Raw genomic sequence first — 24998 nt, 5'->3', positions numbered from 1 at the left:
AATATTTTTGTCCATGTAGTGTAGCTAGGAGTGGTTCAGTATCTCATACAGATGGTCTACTTAGCTAAGGACATTTTTGAGAACATCTTGGAACGTTAAGGTACAACTTAACGGTGGGGGGCCTGATTTTGGCGGCACCTGTCGTGCCCTGCAAGGTCACAAGTTCAGTGCCCGCCGCCCACATTCTGTGTGATTTGCTCCAGAAATGACACACACCTGAAACATCTGCCCATGTCTCATTTTCACCACCGTGGGAACTCGATCGTGGGGCATATCAGATGGCTTAGAAAGAGTTTTTAAAAATCCCCTTTATTTTCTTTTTTTTAAGAAAAAGCTTTAAAAAAGAGCATCAGGTTGACATTGTAATTTTTTGCCATCAGTTCCCTCCTTCAACCATTGTAGAAAATGCCCCCTTTTGGTCAAAACTCTACCCTCTGCCAAATGTGAACACACACACTGCAGTGTAAAGCCACACGTTTCGTGCAAATCATCATCATTCTTTATTTCTTATAAAACAATGAAAAGGAAACGACACTTACTGCCCCCCGAAGGACCAACAAATGTAGCATAAGAGACAAATACGGAAACCAAACCAGCAAAGTGAGTCACACAATTAAACACCCACCGATTCCCCCATCCCCCCAACCCCGAGGAAAAACAGACCCCAGCTTATGTGACGCAAAGAACCACAACGGCAGAAACATGGCCAGAATCCCACACCTAGGAACAAAACACATAAATAACTGCACTCGTGTTGGCTTTACAAAAGTGAATCAAAAGAAGCTCCAGAGTCCATCCAGTGTGCAAATGTCCATTTACAATGTGACAAACAAAACTAGCTTGTGAGGGGGAGCCCCCCATTTCTGGGGGGGCGATAGGGTTCGATTTCTGGTGAGCCCCCAGTCTGTTTGGGGGAAATCTGTTTACAGAACACACACACCCACCCCCCCCTGTGATGTGGTCACCATGACATGTGCCGTGGACTCTACAGCCCCCCCTCCACCAAGACTATGGGGTCTGGTCTGGCCCCTCTGCCTCCTGCCTCGTCCTCCTCAGGTTGCTCTTCATCCTGACAAACTCAGGCGTGTTCTCTTGCTCCTCCTCGATCTTCTGCTGCTCCAGCTCAAACTGGAAGAAGATGTGAAACACATGATGAGGGTTGCATTACTGGCACAAACCCTAATTCATTCATGAGAAGACACCAGAGCCTGAGAGGCGAGATCCCCATGACCTCTCACGGTCTCTGCTGGTGGTAGGCGAGATCCCTATATCCCTATCTCTGCTGGTGGTAGGCGAGATCCCTATATCCCTATCTCTGCTGGTGGTAGGCGAGATCCCTATATCCCTATCTCTGCTGGTGGTAGGCGAGATCCCTATATCCATATCTCTGCTGGTGGTAGGCGAGATCCCTATATCCCTATCTCTGCTGGTGGTAGGCGAGATCCCTATATCCCTATCTCTGCTGGTGGTAGGCGAGATCCCTATATCCCTATCTCTGCTGGTGGTAGGCGAGATCCCTATATCCCTATCTCTGCTGGTGGTAGGCGAGATCCCTATATCCCTATCTCTGCTGGTGGTAGGCGAGATCCCTATATCCCTATCTCTGCTGGTCACCGAAGGATCTACTGTGTTCACCCCTGTGAATGAAGCCCAGGTGCACTAGCATGCGTGCTGCCGGCTGGTCCCACCTGCTCCAGCTTCTGCTGCCGCTTCATCAGCTCGATCTCCAGGTCCGAGAGCTTCGTGTGGGCCTCCTGCTCCTCCTTCTGCTGCTTCAGCACCTGGTCCCGCTTCCGCTTTTCCATGACCTTCTGCAGCTCCGGCTTGTTCTGGGGAGACAGGCCCCTGCGGGGAGGGCACCCGCATCGTCACTTTCCCTTGTAGTCTTTCAGAAACTGTGGGCCCTCAGGATAACGACTAATGATGTACAATAGGTTGTCCAACCAAATGTTTGCCCGGGGGTTTATTTGGCTGTGCATACTTAAATGTGTTCATGTAGACAAATATCTTTATAAATTGAACTATGTTTCCTAGCATGATCTCATGAAATTCTTCATGAAACTTATTATTTTGCTTATGAGGAAATATTTGCCCTCAGAAAAGCTGACGACCTACAAGGTCTTGCGTTCCCTGAGCTCTCGGCACTCCCACACTCTGCTTTGCAGCGTCTAACAGAGGCACAATGGAATCCCCTCGTCACTGATAATACATGCGAGTGGAAGCACAGACACCGGCTCTTCTGTGTCTAAAACCTCAGGATTACGTCACACAAGACGTCCCCATGAGGGCCGCTAAAGCTCTTACACTGATGGTACTAATTACACCGAAGCCCCCAGACTTTAATAAATTACAGACTGATACAAGTTTCCTTCGTCCAGTCAGTCACCACGAGCCGTCTGCCTAAAGACATCCCCTCTCTCCACCATTACATAAATGGATTTGGCAGTAATGACATCAGACTGACATTTAAAATGCACTGCTTCATTTTCCGTAAGCCAGCTACGTGTGTTATCTTGGTGGGGGGGGGGGGGGGGGGTGGTTTACCTTTTCTCTGCACCTGGCAGAAATTTTAGGACAGTTTGTTCGACTTCTATCATGATGTAGACATATGTGTGATGATCACCCCAGCCCTCACAGAAGGACAAAGCAGGTGTCTCACCTGTTGTGGTTCATCAGCAGTTCCCGGTGCAGGTCCTGATGGTTCCTGGAAGACTTACATGGGTTCACGAGTTTTTTTGGCTTGATGAGCTCATCGCAATCCGCGTCAATGTAGTCCGGCTCAGCCATGGTGCTGCCCGCCCAGGACGGTCTGTCTGCTGCCCCCTCCTGCTCCTGGCCTGGCTCTGTAGGGACACACAGGGTGCGAGACCCTGGGTCAGTGGTGTCCTCATACATGGACAGCCATGCTATGTCACGAACTCAACCCATTATAGAACACTGCAGTCACGTTCAGGTCAAGGCAGCTGAACAGATCACAGAATAGCCGTAAACCACCAGACTGACTTTTAAATGTAACAGGAAGAACAGAAATATGAGGAAACATGGCACCCGGAACATAAGCATGCGGAACATAAACACGAGATTCGCCCCATTTCACTCTGAATTTCCCATTACATGGATAAGTTTTGGTGAAAGCTGGTCCGTTTTTTTTCCCCCTATATGGCAAGATAATTTATCCCCATATAGAAGGCTATATGCATTTAATTATATGGTTTATTGTAACTGACAATGCCAACACAGAGTAAACGAATAAAATTAACAGGGTTTTTTTTTTATAGTGCACACTGTCTGATGGCACAAGCCAGCCTGTAATGTGGGGATCTAACATCCACATCACAGGTCAGTAGGGAGTTTCTAAGTATTTAATTTGCAAAAAAAACTGCACCTTGGTGCTCTGAACACAGCAGGAAATTAAATTATTCCACAGATCCCACCTGTCTTCCAAATGTATAGCCAGAGCAGATTTGCAAGGGGGCCTGGTGCCTATCCCAGGCAGCAAGAGCAGGGGGACACCCTGGGCAGGAAGGACATCCATGACACACAAAGGGAGACCCTGGGCAGGAAGGACATCCATGACACACAAAGGGAGACCCTGGGCAGGAAGGACATCCATGACACACAAAGGGACCCGTTTACCTACAGTAGCAGCAGGTACCTGGGATCATCCCATACGACACAGAAAGGGAACATAACCCTTCTGACCACTTCTGACAGATGCTTTTTTTCTTGTGGGCAGTGGTGGCTTGATGGTTAGGGTAGCGCACTTGTAATTGAAAGATTGCAGGTTCGAATCCCCCACCAGCAAGTCACCACTGAGATACCCTGAGCAAGGTACCGTCCCCAAGCACTGCTCCCCGGGCGCTTAATTAGCTGCCCCCTGCTATGTCACGAAAGTCACATATGGGTCAAATGCAGAGGTCACATTTCGTTGTTGCACACTGTGTGCTGTGGTGTGTTGACAATGACCACTGATCACTAAATTCTAATTCTAATTCTAATAACGCCCCTCCTAAATCTGAAGGTGTAAGACACCCTTGCTTCCTACTGAGATACTGTGATGAACATGAAAATACGATTTTTATCTTAATCCAATCCCAATTACGTTTTTCGAACCATTTGCCAGTTTGTTGTCATACTCCGCAGCCGATTTGGGTGTTTATTTGCCCTAAAGTCTGTTTAAGAACTTCAGCGTCGACCAAAGTGTATACAAATCATTTCAGCTACTGCTCATTTATTGTAAAAACACGTGTATATTTCCAATTCATTCAGCAATTTAAAACAACACGAAGCAATATTGAAGATATCCAGTGGATTTTGTTTACAGTCAATGAAGGGATTCTCTTCAACGCAGAGATGTGCTGCACTACCGTCGATTGTCCAGATGAGGTCAGCAGTGAGTCACGTGGGCCTGCGCAAGATACTCTAACGCCGTAGCTGAAGGTAAGTGGGAAAATCAGTGCGCTCGTTTAGCCTTTTTTTTATATATATTATACGTCATTAACCTTTGTATCTGTAGGCTTTTTAATCAGCATGGAATCAACCATTGTCAAACTTCGAGGTTTATTTTCCGATATGGTCAACTGTCTAGAGTGAGATTTCCAATTCGAGACAAGTCTGCACACGTATTTGCATGTATGTAAGAGTTTTATTTCCTTGCAAATAGTCTGTAGGGTTTGCAAACTGCCTCAACGCTTTTGATGTAGCTAATTTTAGGTTTATAACGGATTAATATAGATTTGCCGTAAGGTTTCTAAAGCGTGAGCTGGCGCCCTGATTTCAGCTGCAGGGATGAATGACGCCACTTCTTTGAATTAGACCTAAATGAGTCACGCCGATTATCGGCATTATAACCAATTTTATTAAACCTGTAAACTGTGCCTGTTATACACCAGACTCCGAAATCAGAAGGATCAACTTTTCTGGTGACTACTATCGGTAATCGTTAAAACTAACTTCTCTAAACATCTATATATGAATGACTACCCTCAATATGTCGCTGTCGTCTCAGACGGCGTTATTATATGACCTATATTCATCGTTTAATTATAATGGAAACTTCTGTGGAGACAGAAAGGGGAAAAAGATTGTTTCCACTGGAAGTGCACACAGATGGGGGCGCCGTGCCACTGCGAAACCCAATATGTTAAAGCGTTACGTTTTCCAGTCTTAACGCGCATTAATGAAATGTTACTGAATTAGTTGGATTTGTAGATAGTCGCAACGAAAATTCTACAGGACGCCCACTGATACACAGATCTGGTCGACCCACTACTCGCTAAACCGCAGCAGAATCGTCCGAAAGGGGGCAGTGTTCCGCCGGTTGCAGACGGGGTTTTCTCGGGTCAGACGGTTCACTGTGGGGGGTGGGGACAGAGGGGGGTTGGGGGCTTTACATCACAGACCCGAGAAATGTGCCTGGCTGCAATTATATGATTTAGTCACGCACGGGGTCCTGATCATAAAGTATTACAATTACAAACAGGCAGACGTTTTCTTCTTTGTTTTAAAATTCACGGTCCTAGTGTGATTTAATATAATCATACACATAACGCTTACCGATTAAATTCTTTTTTTGTGCTCATACATAAATCTGTCGTACCTGCATCATATTGTCCTTATTAAACTCCACATCTACATTGTAAATGGACTGGGCTGACAAGATCTGGTCATAAAGCAATATTATCAGCAGTTCTGGACCCAATGTTTCTTCATTGCATAACCACAAAAAAAAAAGTTAAAAATCGCAAACCCTCTAATCCAGATACCCTTCCCCAGTTTCATATATGATTTCCTACATTGTTCCTGGTTGATTCATAATTAATATAAAAAATGGGCACTTCAAATAGCTGAGATCTGAGGGTTACTGTTAAATGTGTGAAACACTAATGAGGGTAAAGGCTGAGCAGAGGGGACCCCATAACGCAGTAAACATGCCTGTTACAATGCAGTGGGGACCCCATAACGCAGTAAACATGCCTGTTACAATGCAGTGGGGACCCCATAACGCAGTAAACATGCCTGTGACAATGCAGTGGGGACCCCATAACGCAGTAAACATGCCTGTGACAATGCAGTGGGGACCCCATAACGCAGTAAACATGCCTGTGACAATGCAGTGGGGACCCCATAACGCAGTAAACATGCCTGTGACAATGCAGTGGGGACCCCATAACGCAGTAAACATGCCTGTCACAATGCAGTGGGGACCCCATAACGCAGTAAACATGCCTGTCACAATGCAGTGGGGACCCCATAACGCAGTAAACATGCCTGTTACAATGCAGTGGTATCGCTTGCATTTACAAGATATGTGGAGAAACTACAGGTAAGGAACCATAATAATGAGCAGACCTGCTAGAATTAAACTAAACCAAAGTGAAATTAAAAAATAAATTGCAATACAGACCGATCAAAAGAATGAAAAGTGCAGTATCCCTGACTGAGCCACTCAAAAGGTGACGTGTGATTTCAGTCCTGTGTTCTGAAAGTGGGGGGCGGAGCTGATTAAAATCAGTATTGATGAGTCGTTAAATCACAGCTGCTCACTGACAGAAGCCTTAACACTTCCGTCCCCCTCCCCACCTGGCCTGGCCACGTCCGTCACCACACCCGCAGAATCACAGTCCACCATGACAGCCCTGCGGGAGCGTGAACGGCTTTCCAGGATTATAACTCTCGTTGGCCCCCCGCTTTATGATCTCTGACCATTGTTTACACTGCTTGCTTAATTGTCTTGCCTCAGACATCAAACCGCTGATCTCTTTAACATTCGGGGATAGCGACGTTTGTATATGTAAAGGACAGTCTTAAGACAACAAGCAGGCCTTGAGGAGAAATCAAAATCGGCACATTTCCCAGCATAGAAAAATGAGAGCTGGGGGTCTGTTAGGAACAATGAAGTAAGGACACTCCCTGCTTTATAAATGTCTCATACCTTACAGTATCCAGGCCAGATGTAACCCCAGGCCTCTCCGATTCATATCAAAGTGACACCCCACCCTTAAGTCAACAGGCTGCCGTGAGCCACACTTCCTGGCAGCGTCTCCTGCGAGCCTGTGAGTTAAGGGACTGTGACCTTTCTCTGGTTTTCTGTGACCTTTGACCATCACAGCTGCCCACAGCCCACGAGTGCTACTCACTGACCCGTGGGGGGGATAGTGGCCCGATTCACCACGTATCTCTCGCTGTCCCCCCCAGCCCCGAATGAGTAAGAGTCTCAGGAACGTGCAGCTGTGTTTGGGGACGGCTCTGAAGGGTGGAACCACAGAGCTTCCGCCTCGGGGGGTGGTTATTAAATCAAAATGGGCTGTCTCACATCCTGGACCACTGCAGTTTGCAGTCATACAGCAACAACTGACCTGTACTTTGAACAGACTGTTATTTACCCTTTAGTGATTAATTAAGCATCAGAGCTAGAACACTGGAATGTTCCAAACTTACTTATAACTCAATAAAATGGCTTCAGTCATGTGTATCTGGTCAGTTTTCTACATAATTTAATTACATGCAAAATGGCGAGGGTATTTAGGTTGTAACAAAGCACTCTGTGTGTGTGTGACTAGACAGAATTTATAACAGCCTATTAACTATTTAAATGGATATGGCTTACATATATTACATCTAGATTAGCGTCTAACTTGAGCACTGGCTAAGGAGTTTGCTGTACCCTGTTTGAGTTGCATCCTCTCACTTTGTAACGTACCAACTGGATCGATGATGAGGGGTCTGAATGCAGTTTGGGAGCTGCGTGTCATAACTCTATATCCTGAATCTTCACTGGACTGGACTAGACAGCACTAGTGTCAGTTAACACACAGTGGACAGTGCTAACACTGCAGATTAGCGCTGACACTGCGTTTCCTGTGGACATCTTTGGCAGATAATGTGGCAACGGAGCGCATTGTGGTACAGCATACTGTAACCCGCACGACCGGGTTTGGCCATAAATCACTGCTTTTTGGTTTCCTGCATAAACATTAATGCTATCCGGCTTGTAATCTGTGATGAAAACAGGAAATAAGACAGAGAAGTACTTTGTTTCCCAAAACGCTGTCCAAAAAACAAAAACAGACATATGCAAAAACTTCGGCTTCCAGAGAGAGAGAAAAAAAAACTTTCCATAAGTCAGTTGTTGTAAAAGCCTGAATGAACTGAGGCAGTTTGAAATGACTAGACTGGCGGGCTGAGTTTCGCTCAGGAGACGCTGCTTATGGGGCCGCCTCCTGGGGCTGGTCGCCGTGGTAACATCTTCCCGCTTATTTTAAAGATGGCTACTCGACAGCTGGCAGGCTTCTGAAATGTGCAACTGCCTGGCTCTGTTATTATGTACTTTTTACATATGTGGCTCTGGGGGGGATTGTGGGCGGCACTAAAATGAAGTGCAAACCTCTCTACTCTTTTAACCCCCCCCCAGCCCCCCAATAACTCCCATCCTACCCCCTCCAAGAGGCCTGTAAAAAATCTGTCACTTCCTGTCACCCTGTTCATTAAATGCCTTTTAAGCACCACTAACCTGGAACAGAGCAGTAATCAAACAGCAAAGGAATAACCTCGAGCATCTACACCAAAGCCAGGAGCCTTTTTATGGTGCTCTGAGGGCTTTTGCTGTGATTCTGTTGACCGCGCGCAACTCATCTTCCTTCAATACACTGATGCCGTCCCCCAGATGCAGTGAGGCAACTGCCCTAAAAGATCAACATGATGGGATATTGTTAAAGAGGCCAGCTGTTTCAAACAAATACAAGGGAGAGAAGAGTCTCTGGGCTCATCCTGTGAGGCCATAAAACCCTCCAGTAATGTTACAGCTGAAGTAAAACGCCACCTATAACAAGAAAAATCTTCGCTTTATAATGCTGCAGAACAAGATGATCTAAACACAGCAGGAAAAAAGAAAATCACAGGGATCGCAACTTAATATCGACTTGGACATCAGCTAAAGGTTATTTTCACACGGGATACAGTTTATGGAGCTGGCTGATCTTCCAGCTGCATGGTTAATAACTTCACACACCTAGAGGCTGTTTGTTTGATCTGAGACGATTACTCTGGGAAATCTTAAGGAGAGAAACAGGGTGTGTTGGGAATCATTAAGACTGCAGCAACCCCACCCCTTTCTTCTGTATTTGGTGTCATTCTTTTGAGCCATAAAATTCAATGGGAGGGTCGGCTGGCCACTCATTCAGATCCACTTAAAGGCGACTTAGCGGACAGTCGTGGCTCATCTGGACGCCGCCAGTCCATCTGCCGTCAAGTTGACCCCACATTTACTTGGCAGCGGGTTCTATGGATATTTCATTGGTCAACAGATGTCACATGTTTGACTGCAGCCAACCTTATCAGAGACCCCATGAAAATTCACTATGATTATTTAAAGAAAAACAACATTAATTCCTGTAAGTCTCTGGACTACAATATAGCTAGCATGCTAACTTACAAGCTAAATGACTACAAGGTCAACCAAGAACTCCACCTTATTTATGAAACATCTAAGAGGATGGTCATACAAGCCCCTCCACCTCCTTTCATCTGTACAGCTGATATGGTGTCCAGGCTGAGAGAGCCAGACCTGGAACACAGCCAAAGGACAGAGATCAACAGACTAGCCATTAGCGTTGTCTGTTAAGAGATCTTCAATGGGCACAGAGTCAGACCTTGACTACTGTTGTTCCATAAGGTTCTGGTGTTCCATGTGAAGCAGAGAGGTATTGAGGGCCATGTTTCGGAGTGGAGTCTGGTAGACAGTCAGGAGTTGACCAGCCACCCCCAAGTTAGGGTGAGGGACATGCAGCTAGGGAGTATGAGGGCCTGAAGGCAGAAAGCACATCCCTTCCAAGTGGGAAGCATAAGCAGATCCTGGAATATGGGACTTACTCCCAGCTCACCCGTGTTTCTCAGCCTTTTTATCCAATGAGTACATTAAGGAAACCTAACTTGTGGATAAGCTGGAGAATGATCCAAGGTCTTTCATTAAATGCAAATCCAGAGATACAAACAGGCCCTTTCCCACCGCAGGAACTTTTTTCAGGTACCAGAAAGTTCTGTCATGTTCCAACCGCAGGAATTCAGCCCAATGGTAGTGCCTGGGAAGTAGTTCCCGAACTTTTTTTTTAGTCCATACTCAAGGGGAAGGAACTTTACATTTGACCAGGAAGTACTGGGTGGGGCTTACAGTGATAAACTGTGCTGACTGGTGGACCACAAGCACCAGGTCCAACTTGTAAGTTACTGTGGGGAGAAGAGATGGAAGTGGTGGAGCAAAAATGGAACAGATGGCATTATATTTGGATTTCAGTTACATTAAAAGCATTAATGAATACCTTTTTTTGGCTTGTGTCTCCATATTCCTGCATCAGAAAATGTGATCTCTGGAATTCCATGTAAAAGTGTGCTGGTTTTCCTGTTGTTTCTTACAGTGGTGCACCGATATGGAAATTTCTACCCTTGATACTGAGGGGAGGGTTTCAGTAGCAGAACGTCACATCATTATTTTATTTTGTGGAAAACGAGAAATTTATCTGCTGCCCTGATTTAATAATGAAATATAAATATGTTGCAGGCCGTATAAAGCCGGATCGTGGGATGGTACTATGAAACCTCTTCCCAGCAGTGTTTCTATCTGTCCCGTAGTTTATGAGAAGATCCTGTATTCCAAAATATTGTAAAATATTTATTGTAAAATAAAATGATTTGTCTGGTTTTGGTCTAATACGGGTGTGATTTGTCCTGAATCTTGGTATCATACAAATCGAACCCCCCACTCCACGCTATAACTAATAAAATTACTTCCATTGTTTCCCTTGTTCTGAGGTGGCAGTGTAGTTTGCTCACTTAGGAAATTACGTATGAAGTTTAACTTACAAACTTCTTGCATCTCCCATGCGTATTCAGCACAGTGTTACGGTTCCTTTTGTGCGGTGGGAAAGCAACACATGGAAGTGCCCGGGAACTGCAAAAGTTCCCGGTTGACACAAACCTGGAATGCAGCACTAGGAACTACATACATGAACTTCGGTAGGAAAGTGCATCAACTGGCGCTAACTAGACAAAACTCACCCTTAGGAACCTAGAAACGGTGCATATCAGTGAGAACCACATGAGCTGTTGGCCACAAAGATACATTTTTAATGGTCCAAAGTATGTAAAACTTTTTTTACTCTGTTTGTATCTCTGGATTTGCATTTAATGAAAGACCTTGGATCATTCTCCAAAACTGTTAAGGAAAAACTGAAGAAGGATACTAAAAACCGTTACAGCTGGAAGAATCTTTAGCAAGTCGTGACACAATATTTAACTTTTGCTTAAAGCAAATGGTTTCTGTTCCTGCCAGCCAGTAGATAACACCCAGATTTCCCAATCAAAGAACTCAGAAATATGAAGTTGTAGTAACCTTGTAAAGCAGCTCTGTCTAGATAAATACAGAAGAGTCATCTTACCTACATTCAATCTGTCATGCCCCGGCTGTACTGGCCCAAGAAGCCACTTGTATTTGTTGACTTCATTGAAATCACTCAAGGAGCGGTTAGGAATTCATTCCGGGCATTTGCATCATGTGAATGACTCCACTTTCAATAACCTGTTTGTTGAAAAACAGCCTCTAAGAGAGCAATGTTGGGAAGGAAGATGTAATCTAGAGGTGTCTGGCACAAATCTCAAATCTAACTCTTCACCCACAGCGAATGGGAAATGATATCAGCGTTTCAAAATCTCACTCCTTTATGTTTTCTTTAATGGGGACAGACGAGGGGGGGAAATCTGGACAGTATCAAATCTGTCCTCACCCGATGAGATACTCGATGCCTTTTTTTTCCCTGTACCTCTGCCTCGAGTCAGCTTGGGAGGGTGCATGGAGAGATTAGATATAGGGGGCCGCTTCTCCTGTCTGCAGTGCACTTTCAGCACTGCCTTTCTACCTCAGCCCTGGCCCTGAGATATCAGCACGCTTTCCTGTTTCTCTACGGCATGAAGGCTTCCCCCCCATACTTCTGTTAAAGAACTTCAATATACCACACAAGGTATTTTACATCACTTTTTTCTGACTTGTTACCATAATTAACATTTTGCGGTTTGAAACTTCTTCTCCTTCTCCTTCTTAAAGTTAGTGTCACAATTTATTTTGACAATTTATTAAAGTATTTTTACTACAGCAAAGCTGAGAATCACTTCCCTGTCAGTAGATATTCCAGGACATTTACACTCACCAAAATAGGAAATGTATTTTTAAGAGCTTATGTAATCAGATAAGTAGTAATTGGTTCCTTTTTTCCTCACCGCTATCCTGAACTTGGGTGTGGAATGGGATTACTTTTTCTGAACACTGTGAGAAGAGACGTCCTTGTCGAATAGTTGTGGGAGCAGGCCCAGGAAACCACTGATTATGAACTTGGCGGGGCTTTAAAAACAAAAAAAAATAAATAACACATGCACACACACGCACACGGCTCAGATTGTGTCACACTGCAGGAATGCGATGAACCCAGCCGACAGACAAAAGGGAAAAGTAGACCCCAGGGAAGAGGGGACTCGCTTCCAGGAATGTGAGAGCACCAGCATGTGTTTAATTCATGCGCTTAGAGAGTGATGGAAACAATCACACTTATTCAGCCAACCTCACACAGAGTATCGAACCTGAAGCCTCCCCAAGCCGGACAAGACCACGTAGCCCCAAGATGTCATCCCAGAAGATCGCTTCTCCGAGTGCTTTTTACATCTGCATGATGTTACGGACGAACATGGTGTCATAGCAACAAAATATTGATCTCGGATCAAGTGTTACGCCAGAGGCGGACAGACAGATCACACTGCCTTTTAGCGATTAGATGGCAAATCTCCTTGCTTTGTCACTTTTCAGTTCCTTTTTCAGAAGCAGAAATACTGGTTGCCAAGAAGAAGAGAAAAAAAAAAGCTCATCCTCAACAGAAAACGTCTGATGAAGAAACCGCACTTCCCACCTTTCCCAAAGACGAAAAAAACACCCCGTTTCAGAGCGAGGCAGAGCCCCTCGCGCGAGGATAAACGAGTCTGGGCCGGCAAAAACATCCACTGTGCCAAAAGTGGAATTTTAATGTAAACAGAAGGAAGGACAGCCTCGAATTCACCTGAGCACTAAATTACAGCTCTCAGCGAAGTTTTGTGTTTATAATCCAGATCAACGTACACTTAGATCTCAAATAAGCAAGGACTGCTGACACAGAAACAGTAATTGATGTCTTTGTGAATGAGAAAGCCCATAATTCACTGAGCATATGTATAGGGGTCAGCTAACCACCAGGTGGGGCAGAAGGCAATTCCAAGCAGATACCTCCACAAGCCCATGTAAGATGCACCTGTTTCACGTATAGATCAGGAGGGTCGCAGCTGTCGGCTGATATCTATGTCCCTGAACAGCAGCGGCTGCGCAGGGGGACCACGTCAGCTGTGTCACAGCTGCACCGGTTTCAGACGCATAGGAGGGGGGGTGAACTCGTGTTATATGGTTTAACCCAGACATAGTGTGCAGCAAGATTGCAGATAACGATTTACGCAACAAGCCTGCATTTCGCAGCGTGCGTCGCCGTAAAACATCCCGTCAGTAATGCAGTTCGACAGTGTCGTCTCTTTGTCAATAAAGCATCCTTTGGCATGCAATGCAGGCACGGTGGTCACGTACTGGGTGTAATCCAAGGGTTGCATGACTGGTCAGGCTTTCACAGGCTTACTGCAGTACTTACCCGCAAAACAGTGAAATATCAAACTGAATATGTGTCTAAAAACATAATACACACTTCATCTTGTGTTTCGCCACCCATAGACATACTAGGTCCTGTGCTGGACTCGACTGGAAACCACTTTTGATCCTCACTCAAGGAATTACCCGGGTATTCCAGAAAAACATGCAAGGGGTGAATTTCTATGTGCTTCTCCCTTCTGCTTGCGCCATCCATTATGCTCACAAAGCTGTCAATGACTGTTCTTTCTATTCAAAGACAGTTAAGACAACCGCCTGTTCATATGGTTAGATCGCCCTCTGGGTCTCTGACATGTTAAGTGAGATCAGGAGATCGCCCAGCAGCTAGAAGTGCTTTGCAAAATTAACTCATACTTATATGAGTAAATTCATAGTGAAAACTCATGTGTGATTACTTCAAGTTCTGGATGAGTACTTTACTATTTTCAAGGCAAGAGGAAACAAGTAGAATGGGAACGCCCGAGAAACCTGTCAGGATAACTTCGGCAATATGTTCGAGATAACATGTACAAACAACAGCTGGTCTAAGGTGCCAGACATCTTTGTAGACCGAGACATGGAACTACAGAGCCGCTTCTTGGCGAGGGGAGAGACCTGGATGGGAAACGACTCCTCCAAGGAAATGAAAAGGATACAATATCTCCCTCTCAATCATAATCGAGGCTTTTGCCGCAGCTAAAATGTTATCACATTATGGCCACCCTTCTGATCCTTCACAAAGTGGGGGAGGGGGAAGGGCAAAAAAAAGAGAGATCCAGTATATGAGCTGAGGATGGCAAGTAATAGTTTCGACATCCAGGCTAATGATCATTTTAAGGAAAAAAATCAATCTGTAGCAAAAGACAGTGTTGGATACTGGGGAAATCTAACAGCGGGATTGTGGAACAAGGTTATCAATGGATCCAGGACTTCAACCCAGCAGCCTTTGTATAAAGAGACAGACCAATGCTAGATGCATTTTTCCATCTGTCAAAATAACTAAATATACGTTAAAAAAAGAAATAGGTTAAATAAGATCTGTTATGTGTACTTTATTGTTATAGAGCTGTGTTGTTAACATGTTTCCGCATAAATTACATGACTGGGAAGGTTTCTAGGTCAGAGTTATTGGCTAGAATAAGCTTCATAGCTCCAGCCATCTGGGACAATCTGAGACAGGAGGAGTTAATGTTCAGTTTAAGCCTCTTTGTACAACAAAGAACCGTAAGAGTCTCCCCGTGTAGTGACAGAATTTAGTACATAATTCAGCTAAACAGGATAGATAACTGAGAGAGAGAATCTCACACAGTGTGATCCAGCTTCAGACTACGTAACACCACAAGACCATCTGCAAGACCATCCGCTAGTCAAAACTGTCTTGTAGATAAATTCATATTGCATCAGGGAGTTTATTAGTTTTCATTGAAAATTCTATTTTTTTCCCCCAAATATGAAGCAATGAAATGGTCAAAGCAACTTAAAAAGTATGATTTCCGTAGACCAAAGTGCAGGAAGCATGAAACAATGACAGTTTTGCTCTGGAGCACCAAAGTAGGACTTTTGGATGAGGCGGAGAGAAACGGCAGCCCACGAAAGGGAGTCTGGCTCCAAACAGCAGAGACTGCAGAAGTCATTTTCCAAGAGTGGACTGATGGAAGACGCTGGACTTCGTTGGGGGTTGGGAGGCAGGCGGCAGACTGCAGAGGTCTGTAAAACTTCCGGCACGTGTTAAATAAAGAAATCGACGTGATGCAGGGATGGGAGGTGACAGGTTGGGACTGTTTTTTCTTTCTCGCTGGGAACGTGAGTGAAGATGGCTTTAACAAAACAAGAAAAATGGACATAAACAAAAGAGAGTAGTTTTGGCATCTGAGGAACCCCACGGGGAAAAAACAGTGCGTTCGTGTCCAGGCACTGGGCTCTATGGCAGAGTGATAACAGAACCGTCTCATAGGACTGGGAATATGCTTAAAAAGCAGACGTTCCACATGGAAACAAACCGATAGGCGGAAGGCTGGAGCTGCACGCCCACTGTCCGCTCTCCCCACCTCTGCGGCAGGCTGGGTGATGCTGCACAGGACTCTCCCGACTTCCTGTCTCCGAGGGCAGCCCTGCCCCGGCTCCTGCCTTTAATTAAGGGGTTTCGGCATGGAAGTGTCACACAGGAGCTGCTGAAAGTGGAATGCTGGCTTCTGCCCCGAGAACGAAGGGCTTTTATCCGTATGCAATTCAATGCAGCAAGCGAATTACTGCCAACATAATAGATTGGAATCACTGGCACTCTGTGTTCACTGTGCTTTCGGAATGACTCATAGGCCCGGGAACTACTCTGACGTGTCCTGAGCTCTGATTCCCATATCCATGCCATGAGCCAGAGGTTTCTGTTAAGTGTCCTGACCCTTGCAACTGGCAGTTTAGTCAGCAACACTGGAACTTGTAAGGACATGACTGCTTTGTCGTTCGATTGCGCTCAGCAAACGGCTTAACTGCTAGGGCGACGGAGCGACACACAGAGTGTGTTAGACTGAGAGTCCTTCGAGTCAGACTGTCATCCAAACTTAACTGAGTGGTAAACCGCAGGCAAGGACAAAAGTAACAAGGCCAGATGTTTAGTAAGGATTGATCAAACTGTACCCATGCTGATCTCCATTCTGATTAATGACACACCCCCCCCTCCCAACAGAGCTGGTACAGTTAAGGAGCACTTTCTGCCTTCCTCTCCCCAAGATGAACAGCTGAGTTCTTCAGTGGTTCCTCAGTACCCACTGCCGTTGGTTTAAGTGCTCGAGGTCTCCCTGTCCCCAACCCCACCGGAGGATCTCAGAGCATTTCACCTGCACTTAGTCTTGCGTCTTCCAGCTTTATACTCTGCCAATAGCACCTTCACTCTTCCATATGTTTCTTCTTAGCCATTTATTTATTTCTTTGGGGTGATTAATGTGCTGGGAGTTATTTTTGTAATGCCGCAGTTCAATAAATTTGTATTCGGTAAAATTTCATCCTATGCTATTCAAAGATTGTTCACCGATATATGACTCGCATGAAATCCTGCACACCAAGGTGAGCAGGTTCAATCTGACCGGTTTGATGCCAACGGAAAGATTCACAAACAGTAGGAATGGTAGTAGATGTCGGAGGAAAATACTGCATCCGTTAGACACAGAGTGTATTTAAAATCAGTACAAGTTTAGCTTGAGTGAAGTTCTGATTGCAAAGCTCTGGATTGCTGGTGTTCAGCATGACTGTTGTTGATGTGCCATGTGTTTGGTTTGCTTACTGAGGAATACCTTTGGCCTTTCCAAAATCACTTTATAACCCAGGAAAACATTCACAAGTCATGGTCAAAAGCCCCACAGCAAGACCCCCCCGTTGCAAGTCATGGTTTGTGGAGCGAACAGCGTGAGTCCATTCTGACAGGAAGCTCCTCTAATCGGGAAAAGAGTGTGGACAGAATTCTGCATGTTGAGCAGAAGATCGGCTTCAAGAGAAGACTCTGAGCAGAGATGTCTGGGGGGGGGGGGAGAACCGATCTCCCAAAATACAAAAAGACCCCCGGGGATCTGGTCTGTGGTTCCCCATCAGGTCCACCTAGTCCACAGGGAGCTTGCTTCCCTTTTGGAAACCAAGGAGAGGGGGGCCATGCATCCACAAGGCAAAAGGAACAATTCCACAGTGTTGGTTCAAAGATCAAGAAACAGATGTTAAATGTTCAGCGGGATTCAAGCATAATGGCAAACATGTGTTCCCCATCTAGCCGCCTGACATCCCCGAAAGAAAAACCAATCCTTCTCGCAATTCCGGATACCCAGCACGTTTACCAAGATCCTATCATAACTGCATGCTTTCCTCATGTGTCTATGTGTTGACTGCATGCTTGTGAGCCGTGTACACTAACCTGTGGACTAATCTGACTGTCGGAAACAACAGCAGCATGTGTTAAGCTCAGTGTTATGCAGACTGTGTGTTTGTCAGCTGCCAAGAGTACCTGAGTGTTATTCAAATTGTGTGTGACAGATGTATTCCAACCTGCATGTTATCCCGATTATGTGAGAGAGCTGTGTGCATTAACCCGTGTTAATAGATGCTGAAATACCATCTGCCTCTTTTAGCATTGTTTACCTCGTGATTTGCAAACAACAGCGCTCATGCCTTCGACCTTTCCTTTATCTGTCGCCCTCATGGGAATGTTTCGGTTTTGTTTAATTGATTTTCTTATTGGGAAACTCCCTCAAAAAGATGATTTTCTATTCAGGTTGTTCCCAAACATCACAATATGAGAATTTAACAGCGGTGACTTTTAACGCTGTCAAACCTACTGTACAGTTTTGTAATACTGTGCAATACACAGCCGTAGAATTGCACACTATATATTTCTAGTGTGTCCTCCTCTTGAACTCACTGAATCAACGAGTGACAGAAATCTAAGGTTTAATTCTATGTTACATACAGAAGCACAATCGATTTCCCCTAAACACGGAAAGACAAAACCCACATAATGCATTTAAGACAACGATCAAGTACTTTCAATGTACTAATCATTTAAACCGCGAAAACATCTAACGTCACGATACATTTAAAATGAAATACTAGTAGGATACTACATGAATTATTACTATCACTGTTGTTGTCGATGATGATTATTATGATGATGATATAATAATAATAATAATAATAATAACAACAATAACAACAACAACAATAGAAAAATGCGACACGATGGGGGAAATCCTTTAAGACTTTTAAACGTTGCTAAAAACCAGCAATCCTCTTGTTCCCACGGGGGATCAGTAAGGTGTTTGATTATTAAAAGCACATTTTCGCTTTTAAAAAAAAAAAACACGTGTCAGCATTAGGTTTTGTCTCGTGGGTCTTTGCTCAAGTCCGTCCCTAAGTTAAGTTTCCCCGCTTCACCAGCGACGCACGATTCCCTTTCGTGAAAAATGTCACACTGACTTTCCAAACAAAGATTGTAGCCATGCCTGTGCGCCATAACGCCGCAAAAGATAACAATGTATAAAAAGAAGACCGAGGCACACTGTACCTCCACTTATGCCGCTTCTCCCCACGTCAGTAAAGCGCAGCTTAGGAGCCGAGCGCCGATCCGCCGCTCATCGCCGCGTCGAGGACGTCCCGCGGATATCGAGCTTTATTTCTTGGGAAGCACTTCACCAAAGCAGAACAAAAACGTAAATTACCGTCTGTGAGAGCCCTGCCAGAGCCTCACGCGTAGCTCCTCCTTTCTATCTGCTTTTTATTCATTATGGCCCTTGTGTGTGGGTCTTATGGGCGTGTCTGGGGGGGGGGACGCTGCCGAAGCGCGCTTAACGGGCGGCACAAAGGACGCGCTGTGCGCGTTCGGGAGCCGCACCAGCCTTTAAATGCTCTGTATTACGTGTATGTGTGACAGAATGCCGTGCTAATAACACAAGCAGAATGCTGGCGCATATATATGCATGCATGGGTGTTTTTCCGTGTGTATATACAAGTGTAGGCATGTCTTTCTTTTGTTTCACTTCCAAGCTTAACGTACATACTATCTGATATATTTGTTTTTATCAGGTCCTTGAGATGCTGTAAAAACCTCGCGGATTCTATATGGGCGAATGTAAAATTGTATGTGAAGTAATTGGTTATTGCAGTTTAATCAGATTACCGTTACAGCGGTTAATTCCGCAATAGACGGTTAGTTCCCCTTTGTTGCGGTGTATTTTAAAGTATTATCTTTCCATGCCAGACAAATCCGTCGTCTGCCATTATCTTAAAGTACATTAAATGTTCGACTGGCTAAACAGCCGCATCTTTCTTTCCCTGATGAACACACGATGCTCAGGTATTTCAGAAAATATTTTAATGTATGATATTAATAAACATTGAAACAGTTTTATTAGCATGTGCAATGAATGTGAAACCCAAAGGCGTTTTTATGATGACTGTAATAAAGTATCGTTTTCCGTCATTATTATGGAACTGTAACTTTAAACTTTCATATTTCCAGGCCTGTTTTTAGTAAACTTGCATCCTGTTCACAAGAATAGCACGATTTTCGCTATTATGGAAACAAAGCCGCTGTTGCCTTGCTGTTTATACAGAGAGTAACAGAAGCTTGGTAGCTTTCAGTTCCAAGTCAGTATATGGTGCTTCCAGATTATTTCTGTCAGTTTCAGATTATTTTTTCACAGTGAATTAATCTGTGTAAAAATCAAATTCATTCTGTTTTTGATTATGATTAATACTGATTTGATGTTTAGCATGGGGTGCTCTCAGCATCAGACGACTGTTCAGAAAAAAAAAAGGATTTGGACAGGGACCAGCACACACACACACACACAAGATACTGGGTCTATTGTCTTCCCTGATCCTTGGAGAAAATAACAGTTTTTAGTGTCCCCTGGTTATGACCATGCCACAGTAAGCTTGCCACCCCCTCGGTGTATGTTGCTTTTAGGGGGGGGGGGGGGGGCACTGTGTCTGGAACCTGGGTAGTCCCCTCCATGGAGAGGGTGAGGACCATTGGTGACAGCTGGTGACTCAGCACTTTCATCCAGCACGCAGTGATGTGTCAGTTACTCTCTGATGGTTGTACAATTTCACAGCCCACTGGCCTGATGTCAGCAGCTCTGGTGCAGTGCCCGGCCCTGCGGGCTGATCCTACGCGCCCGTGATCAGAAGCTCCCTTGTTTGCGCCTCGGCCTCAGCTGAACCGTCACATGTCTGGGGGCCCCAGAGCAAAGTCCTTAACCAGCATGCTGGCTGATCCTGTGATGTGACACAAGCAGCCTCTCACCTGTGTGCCTGTCTCATGGAGATCAAGATGGAGTAAGCAAAAGTAGAATTTCCCCACAGGGATTAATAAAGTATCACTATTCTACTCTGCACTCACAAGGTCCCCGTTTATGTGGTGTGGCTTGTCACCGAGCACATTGTCTACTGTCATTGTAATAGGACTTTATTGGCCAAATCCTCAACATCAGGCTGTCAGATTCTGCTCATAGGCGGCAGGATCTGTACAATCACAGCAGCAGCTCCTGCACACTCACTAAATGCCCAAATTTGGTCACAAAATAGCCCCACCCTCATGAACATTAATGCACACTCCACCCCCGTTCTGCAGTCATTATTATGGAAATGAGGCTTTCCCCTCAGCTGAAAGCCAGCAGACTGGACAGGGTCTGTGGTCTGCATGCCGTCCCACCCTGACATTCTTGATGGCTATAATTGTTTGTGACTATGTGGGTGTCCTGGCGTGTGCTTAAGTGGATCTCATTTTCACTGTGCTTCCCGTTCTGTTTCTGCCTGTTCATGTTTGGGGAACTACCTAAATGGTTTTCCAGCTCCTTTAGATAATTGCTCTGTATTGTATTGTTGTGTTGCAGTGCAGTGAGAATGAGTTGGGACCCCCTTGGTCTCAGGTTCTAGGTTCACACTGATGGCCCTCTTACCTTGAGTCCTGCAATAACAGTTGATAAAGACCCTGAATATTCCCTCCTTTTCCACTTTTATCTTGTTCTGGCGGAGCTCTGCTCAGGCGCTGCCTGATTTGGTTCAGTTCCCACACCCAGCCGTTATTTCGCATGTTCTGTGTGTTTGGGGCGGTACGGTCACACAGTAGAGAGGGCTGTTCCCTCTCACCTCCGCTCTGTCTGCCACTGGAGTTTGCATGTTCTTTCCTTAGGGCTGTTTCCTCTCCCCTCTGCTCCATGTACCTCTGGTGTTTGCATGTTCTTTCCTTGTTGTGACAATTTCCTCTTCTTTCCTACTGCAGTTCAAAGACTAAGTGGTGTTAGGCTAAGTGGTGTTTCTAAATTGTGCCTAGAGTGTGATTAAGTGTGCACATGCTCTGTGTGGATGTACACGCTGTCCAAGGCCTTTCCCCTGTGCCTTGTGCTTCCTAAGCCTACCCAGGACCCGTGGTTAAAAGATGGATGTATAACTATCCATAAAATTCCCCTTAATGTCCTATGTTCTAGATCAGCCTGGATTTAAGGCTGTCTGCTATGTGCTGAAGCCCACTATCCACTTTGTGGCCCAAAGTTTAGAAAAAAAATAGATGTGTCTCTCCTATCCTGAAGCGAACAGGTACAGCAGCATTTTTTACCAGTGTGCCGTTAAAACTGGCCAGGCATGTCGTGTGTGTGGGTTATGTATGTATTACATTGTGGAGTCATATGTGTTTTTCGTCTGGTTACTTATGGCTAAGGTTAAGGCTGGGTAGGGGTTAGGGTTGTCATAGGGTTGTTTGCGTATATATATATATATATATATATATATATATATATATATATACACACACACTAAATAAAATAAGCTTTAAGTGGGTTTGACGAAGAAGAAGCTTTGCATATATTTCATTGTCCAGTAGGCTTTAAGTGCCCTTGTCACATGATGAAAAGCTCCAAGATAATTTTCGAAAAGGAAGATTTCAGAAAACATTCCTGATCCTGAACCAACAGGTTAAGAGCAATGTGATATGTGTTATTGGTAAGAGCCAATTAGTAGTGTATGTTAATCAATGATGTGCCTTGGGATAATTACATCATGGAAAATGTGTCGTGGCTCAAGGTTGGGAAACACTGGCTGCAGTAGGCATTAGGGCATAAGTGGGAGAGTCATTGGCGAAGCGCGTTTTCTCTGGAAAAATAATGTGACCTTGGTAATGTTCAGTGGTACGTCTGATTTGATGGCTGTCAGGGTTCACTGCAGAAGCCTGGTGATGGCCACTAAAGCAGGCAGTTATCATCTCCGTTTTAGTTAAGGATGCTTAGTGCCCTGTCCTACGGTCCTTCTGGGTCCCTGTCTGTAGCTGCAGTGACAGGAACTAGCAGCATGCCTATCAAACATCCGTGTGACCTTTCCTTTTACGTGCCACTTACAACACGGACCGGAGATTAGATACCTTTATCACTTTCCGAGCGGGAAAACGCATGCTATTATCTTCCTGACAGTAGGGATCCCGTTTAGGGTGAACCCTGCAGACCGCCAGGTTCCAGTGCTTGGGAACGATTAGTGCTCTCCTTGTTTTCTTAACATACATTCTACAGTAATATACATTGTTCCTGCTGTGTTTTAAGCATCATTGATTCTGCCTGGGCCCAGCGTGTGTCTGCGACGGGCAGCTGCTTCTAACATCAGCCTAAGAGGGACGTTCCCGTTAACAAGCGATGCCGCCTCGGTGCTGAGCCCTCCAGAGGAAGTGGCAGGCCTCCAAGATCAGTGATGTGGCCACACTTCCTGTCAGAAGACAGCTTCCCAAGGGTCTCCTCTTACAGTAAATGTTCATCTCAAAATGCAAAGTGGAGGAGTTCATGCGGTAATCAATCTGGAGCCATTCGGAAAGTGTTACAAATTAACAGTCATCTATGTGTCACAATTTGACTGTTGATACTAATACAAAAAATAAAAAGCTGAATCCACTTTCACTCACATCCAATCCGTCATGTACTTAGCTAGTAACAACTGGTAAAATTCCGGAGACTAATGCTTATGTAGTCTTACTTTTAACAAATTATCCTGGTCAAGGAAATGGGACTGGTAGATATTACATATTAGTTCTCAGGCTTTCTTCTTCAGAATTTCAGTAGATGTAGCTAATGGTGAATGTTACAGAGAAGATACATGGTGGTTAGTTAGATTTTTCTTCACAATGCAGTGATTCACAGGAATCCTTGTTGACTCTACTGAACATCTGCATTTGCCTTTCTCCCTGATACCTGCAAGGCCAGCATGCAATAGTTACGCTGCAATGACTGCAGACGCATGCAGCCGGTGACCTGCAGTGGCAAAGTGAGGATCCAGTTCATGAGACAGATAACATCTGAAAGTTACCCCACCCTGAAATCAGAAACTCAATCCTCACAACAATTTGGGTAGCGAACATGATAAAACAGATTAAGTCATTATCGTGGTAATTGCTTGAGATTAACTTCAGTAAATGTGGCGGTTGGCTTGTTTGTAGTCATGTTTGTTTTTAAATGAATGCAGTGAGCCTCATGTCAGCCCGGTGGCGAGATCCTATCGACCTTCTCTGGTGTGGACCTTCACAGAACCCACCCAATATGGCTGGACCTCCTGAAGACAATTAGACTCACTGCTGGGTCGCCCTCTGTCTCCGGCTTCTGTTTCTATGGGTGTGAGACACTGGTTCCAGTTAAACTTGGGCCTGGTCCTTTTACAAGGTGAAACTTGTGCCCCTTTCAGACACTGAACTTTTCTAGACATTAACTGGAGGGGCTGCATGTGTGAACGCAAAATGTCTAAATCAGTCATTCCGGACATCAGACGGACTTTACTCTATTAGGTAATTTCTGAGTGACCCCCCCCCCCCCCATGTGTGATTGGGGAAGGGAGAATTCTGGCGAGTCCACCGCAAATGAGTGGGCGTGTTGAAGGCGTTTCTGTCAAGTGAATGGCGTGAATACAGAAGAATACAAACATCCCAGGGTGAAAAAGAAGGGCTATTTGCTCAAAGACAAGCCCATCGAACATGGCTAACTGGAGAGTCACCGAAGTTCAGGAAATTCTGTCAATAGTGCTGCAAACAAAACACTGTGAATTCCACAGCGTGCTCTGCGTCATGTCCTGCCTCCTGCATGCTCTACCCAAGTGCCACCCCTCATTTAAACTACCAGAGTATTTCTAGTAGGCGTGAACGTGTCTGTCATGGACAGTCACTGGTTGTGTGCCACATGTGCAAAACGGCAAAAATGTGCAAAAACACTGGAAGAGGTCCGGATCCGATTCTCCAGACAAGGTCCAGAGTCCATATGTGAAAGTGGCTTTATTATGCTACGGCGTGAGATTCATGGTACATCACTGTATCAAACAATTTAAATGCATGCAGTTGTACGGGCAGCTGTCCCCAGAAAAATCACCCCAAAAGCATGGCTAGCTTTTAACCCATGAAGGGTGTTGAATAGGTGTGACACTCTGGGGACAATGTCTGGCTCAGTGGGCTAAGTGTCTGTGATTGGAAGGTCTCAGGTTCAGGTCCGCCTTCAACAGCACAGTGACGTGCCCATGGGCTCCTGAGCAAGGCCTTGCCCCCCCCTCCCCCCCAGCTTCCAGGGCACCACAAGGTGGTTCCCCCTTCACTGCGATCCCAGCTTGTTGTCACCTGTATGTGTGTCTCATGGAACACAAGACCTAAGAGAATTATCCCCACAGGGATTCATAAAGTATCATTATTCTGTTCTATACTGTTTCATGATGTTCTGGCTGCAGCTGCACAATGACGGACTTGTTATATTTGAGCAGCAAACACCATGAGGGGTGTGGAAAATAATAAATGCAGTGCATGTAT

At 45.1% G+C, this 24998-nt stretch overlaps 1 protein-coding gene across 2 annotated transcripts; it reads right to left on the bottom strand.

Moving 5' to 3' along the window:
* Window positions 1-476: 476 nt before the first annotated feature.
* On the bottom strand, window positions 477-19018 carry LOC111842457 (protein FAM107B-like). 2 transcript variants are annotated; one of them, XM_023809092.2, is made up of 4 exons: window positions 18898-19018; window positions 2660-2843; window positions 1689-1845; window positions 477-1128 (listed from the first exon to the last, which is right to left on the bottom strand). In XM_023809092.2, the coding sequence occupies exons 2-4, from the start codon at window positions 2785-2787 to the stop codon at window positions 1009-1011; spliced, it is 405 nt and encodes a 134-aa protein (XP_023664860.1). In that variant the 5' UTR covers window positions 2788-2843; window positions 18898-19018; the 3' UTR covers window positions 477-1008. The 2 variants fall into 2 exon arrangements, with proteins under 2 accessions (XP_023664860.1, XP_023664859.1); XM_023809091.2 differs by having other exon boundaries at window positions 18744-18983.
* Window positions 19019-24998: the final 5980 nt, after the last annotated feature.

Source organism: Paramormyrops kingsleyae, chromosome 1 (genome assembly GCF_048594095.1).
Source record: "Paramormyrops kingsleyae isolate MSU_618 chromosome 1, PKINGS_0.4, whole genome shotgun sequence".
In the NCBI taxonomy this organism is placed as follows: Eukaryota; Metazoa; Chordata; class Actinopteri; order Osteoglossiformes; family Mormyridae; genus Paramormyrops; species Paramormyrops kingsleyae.
The sequence above is the reverse complement of the archived record's forward strand: the minus strand, read 5'-3'. Positions and strand labels throughout refer to the sequence as shown.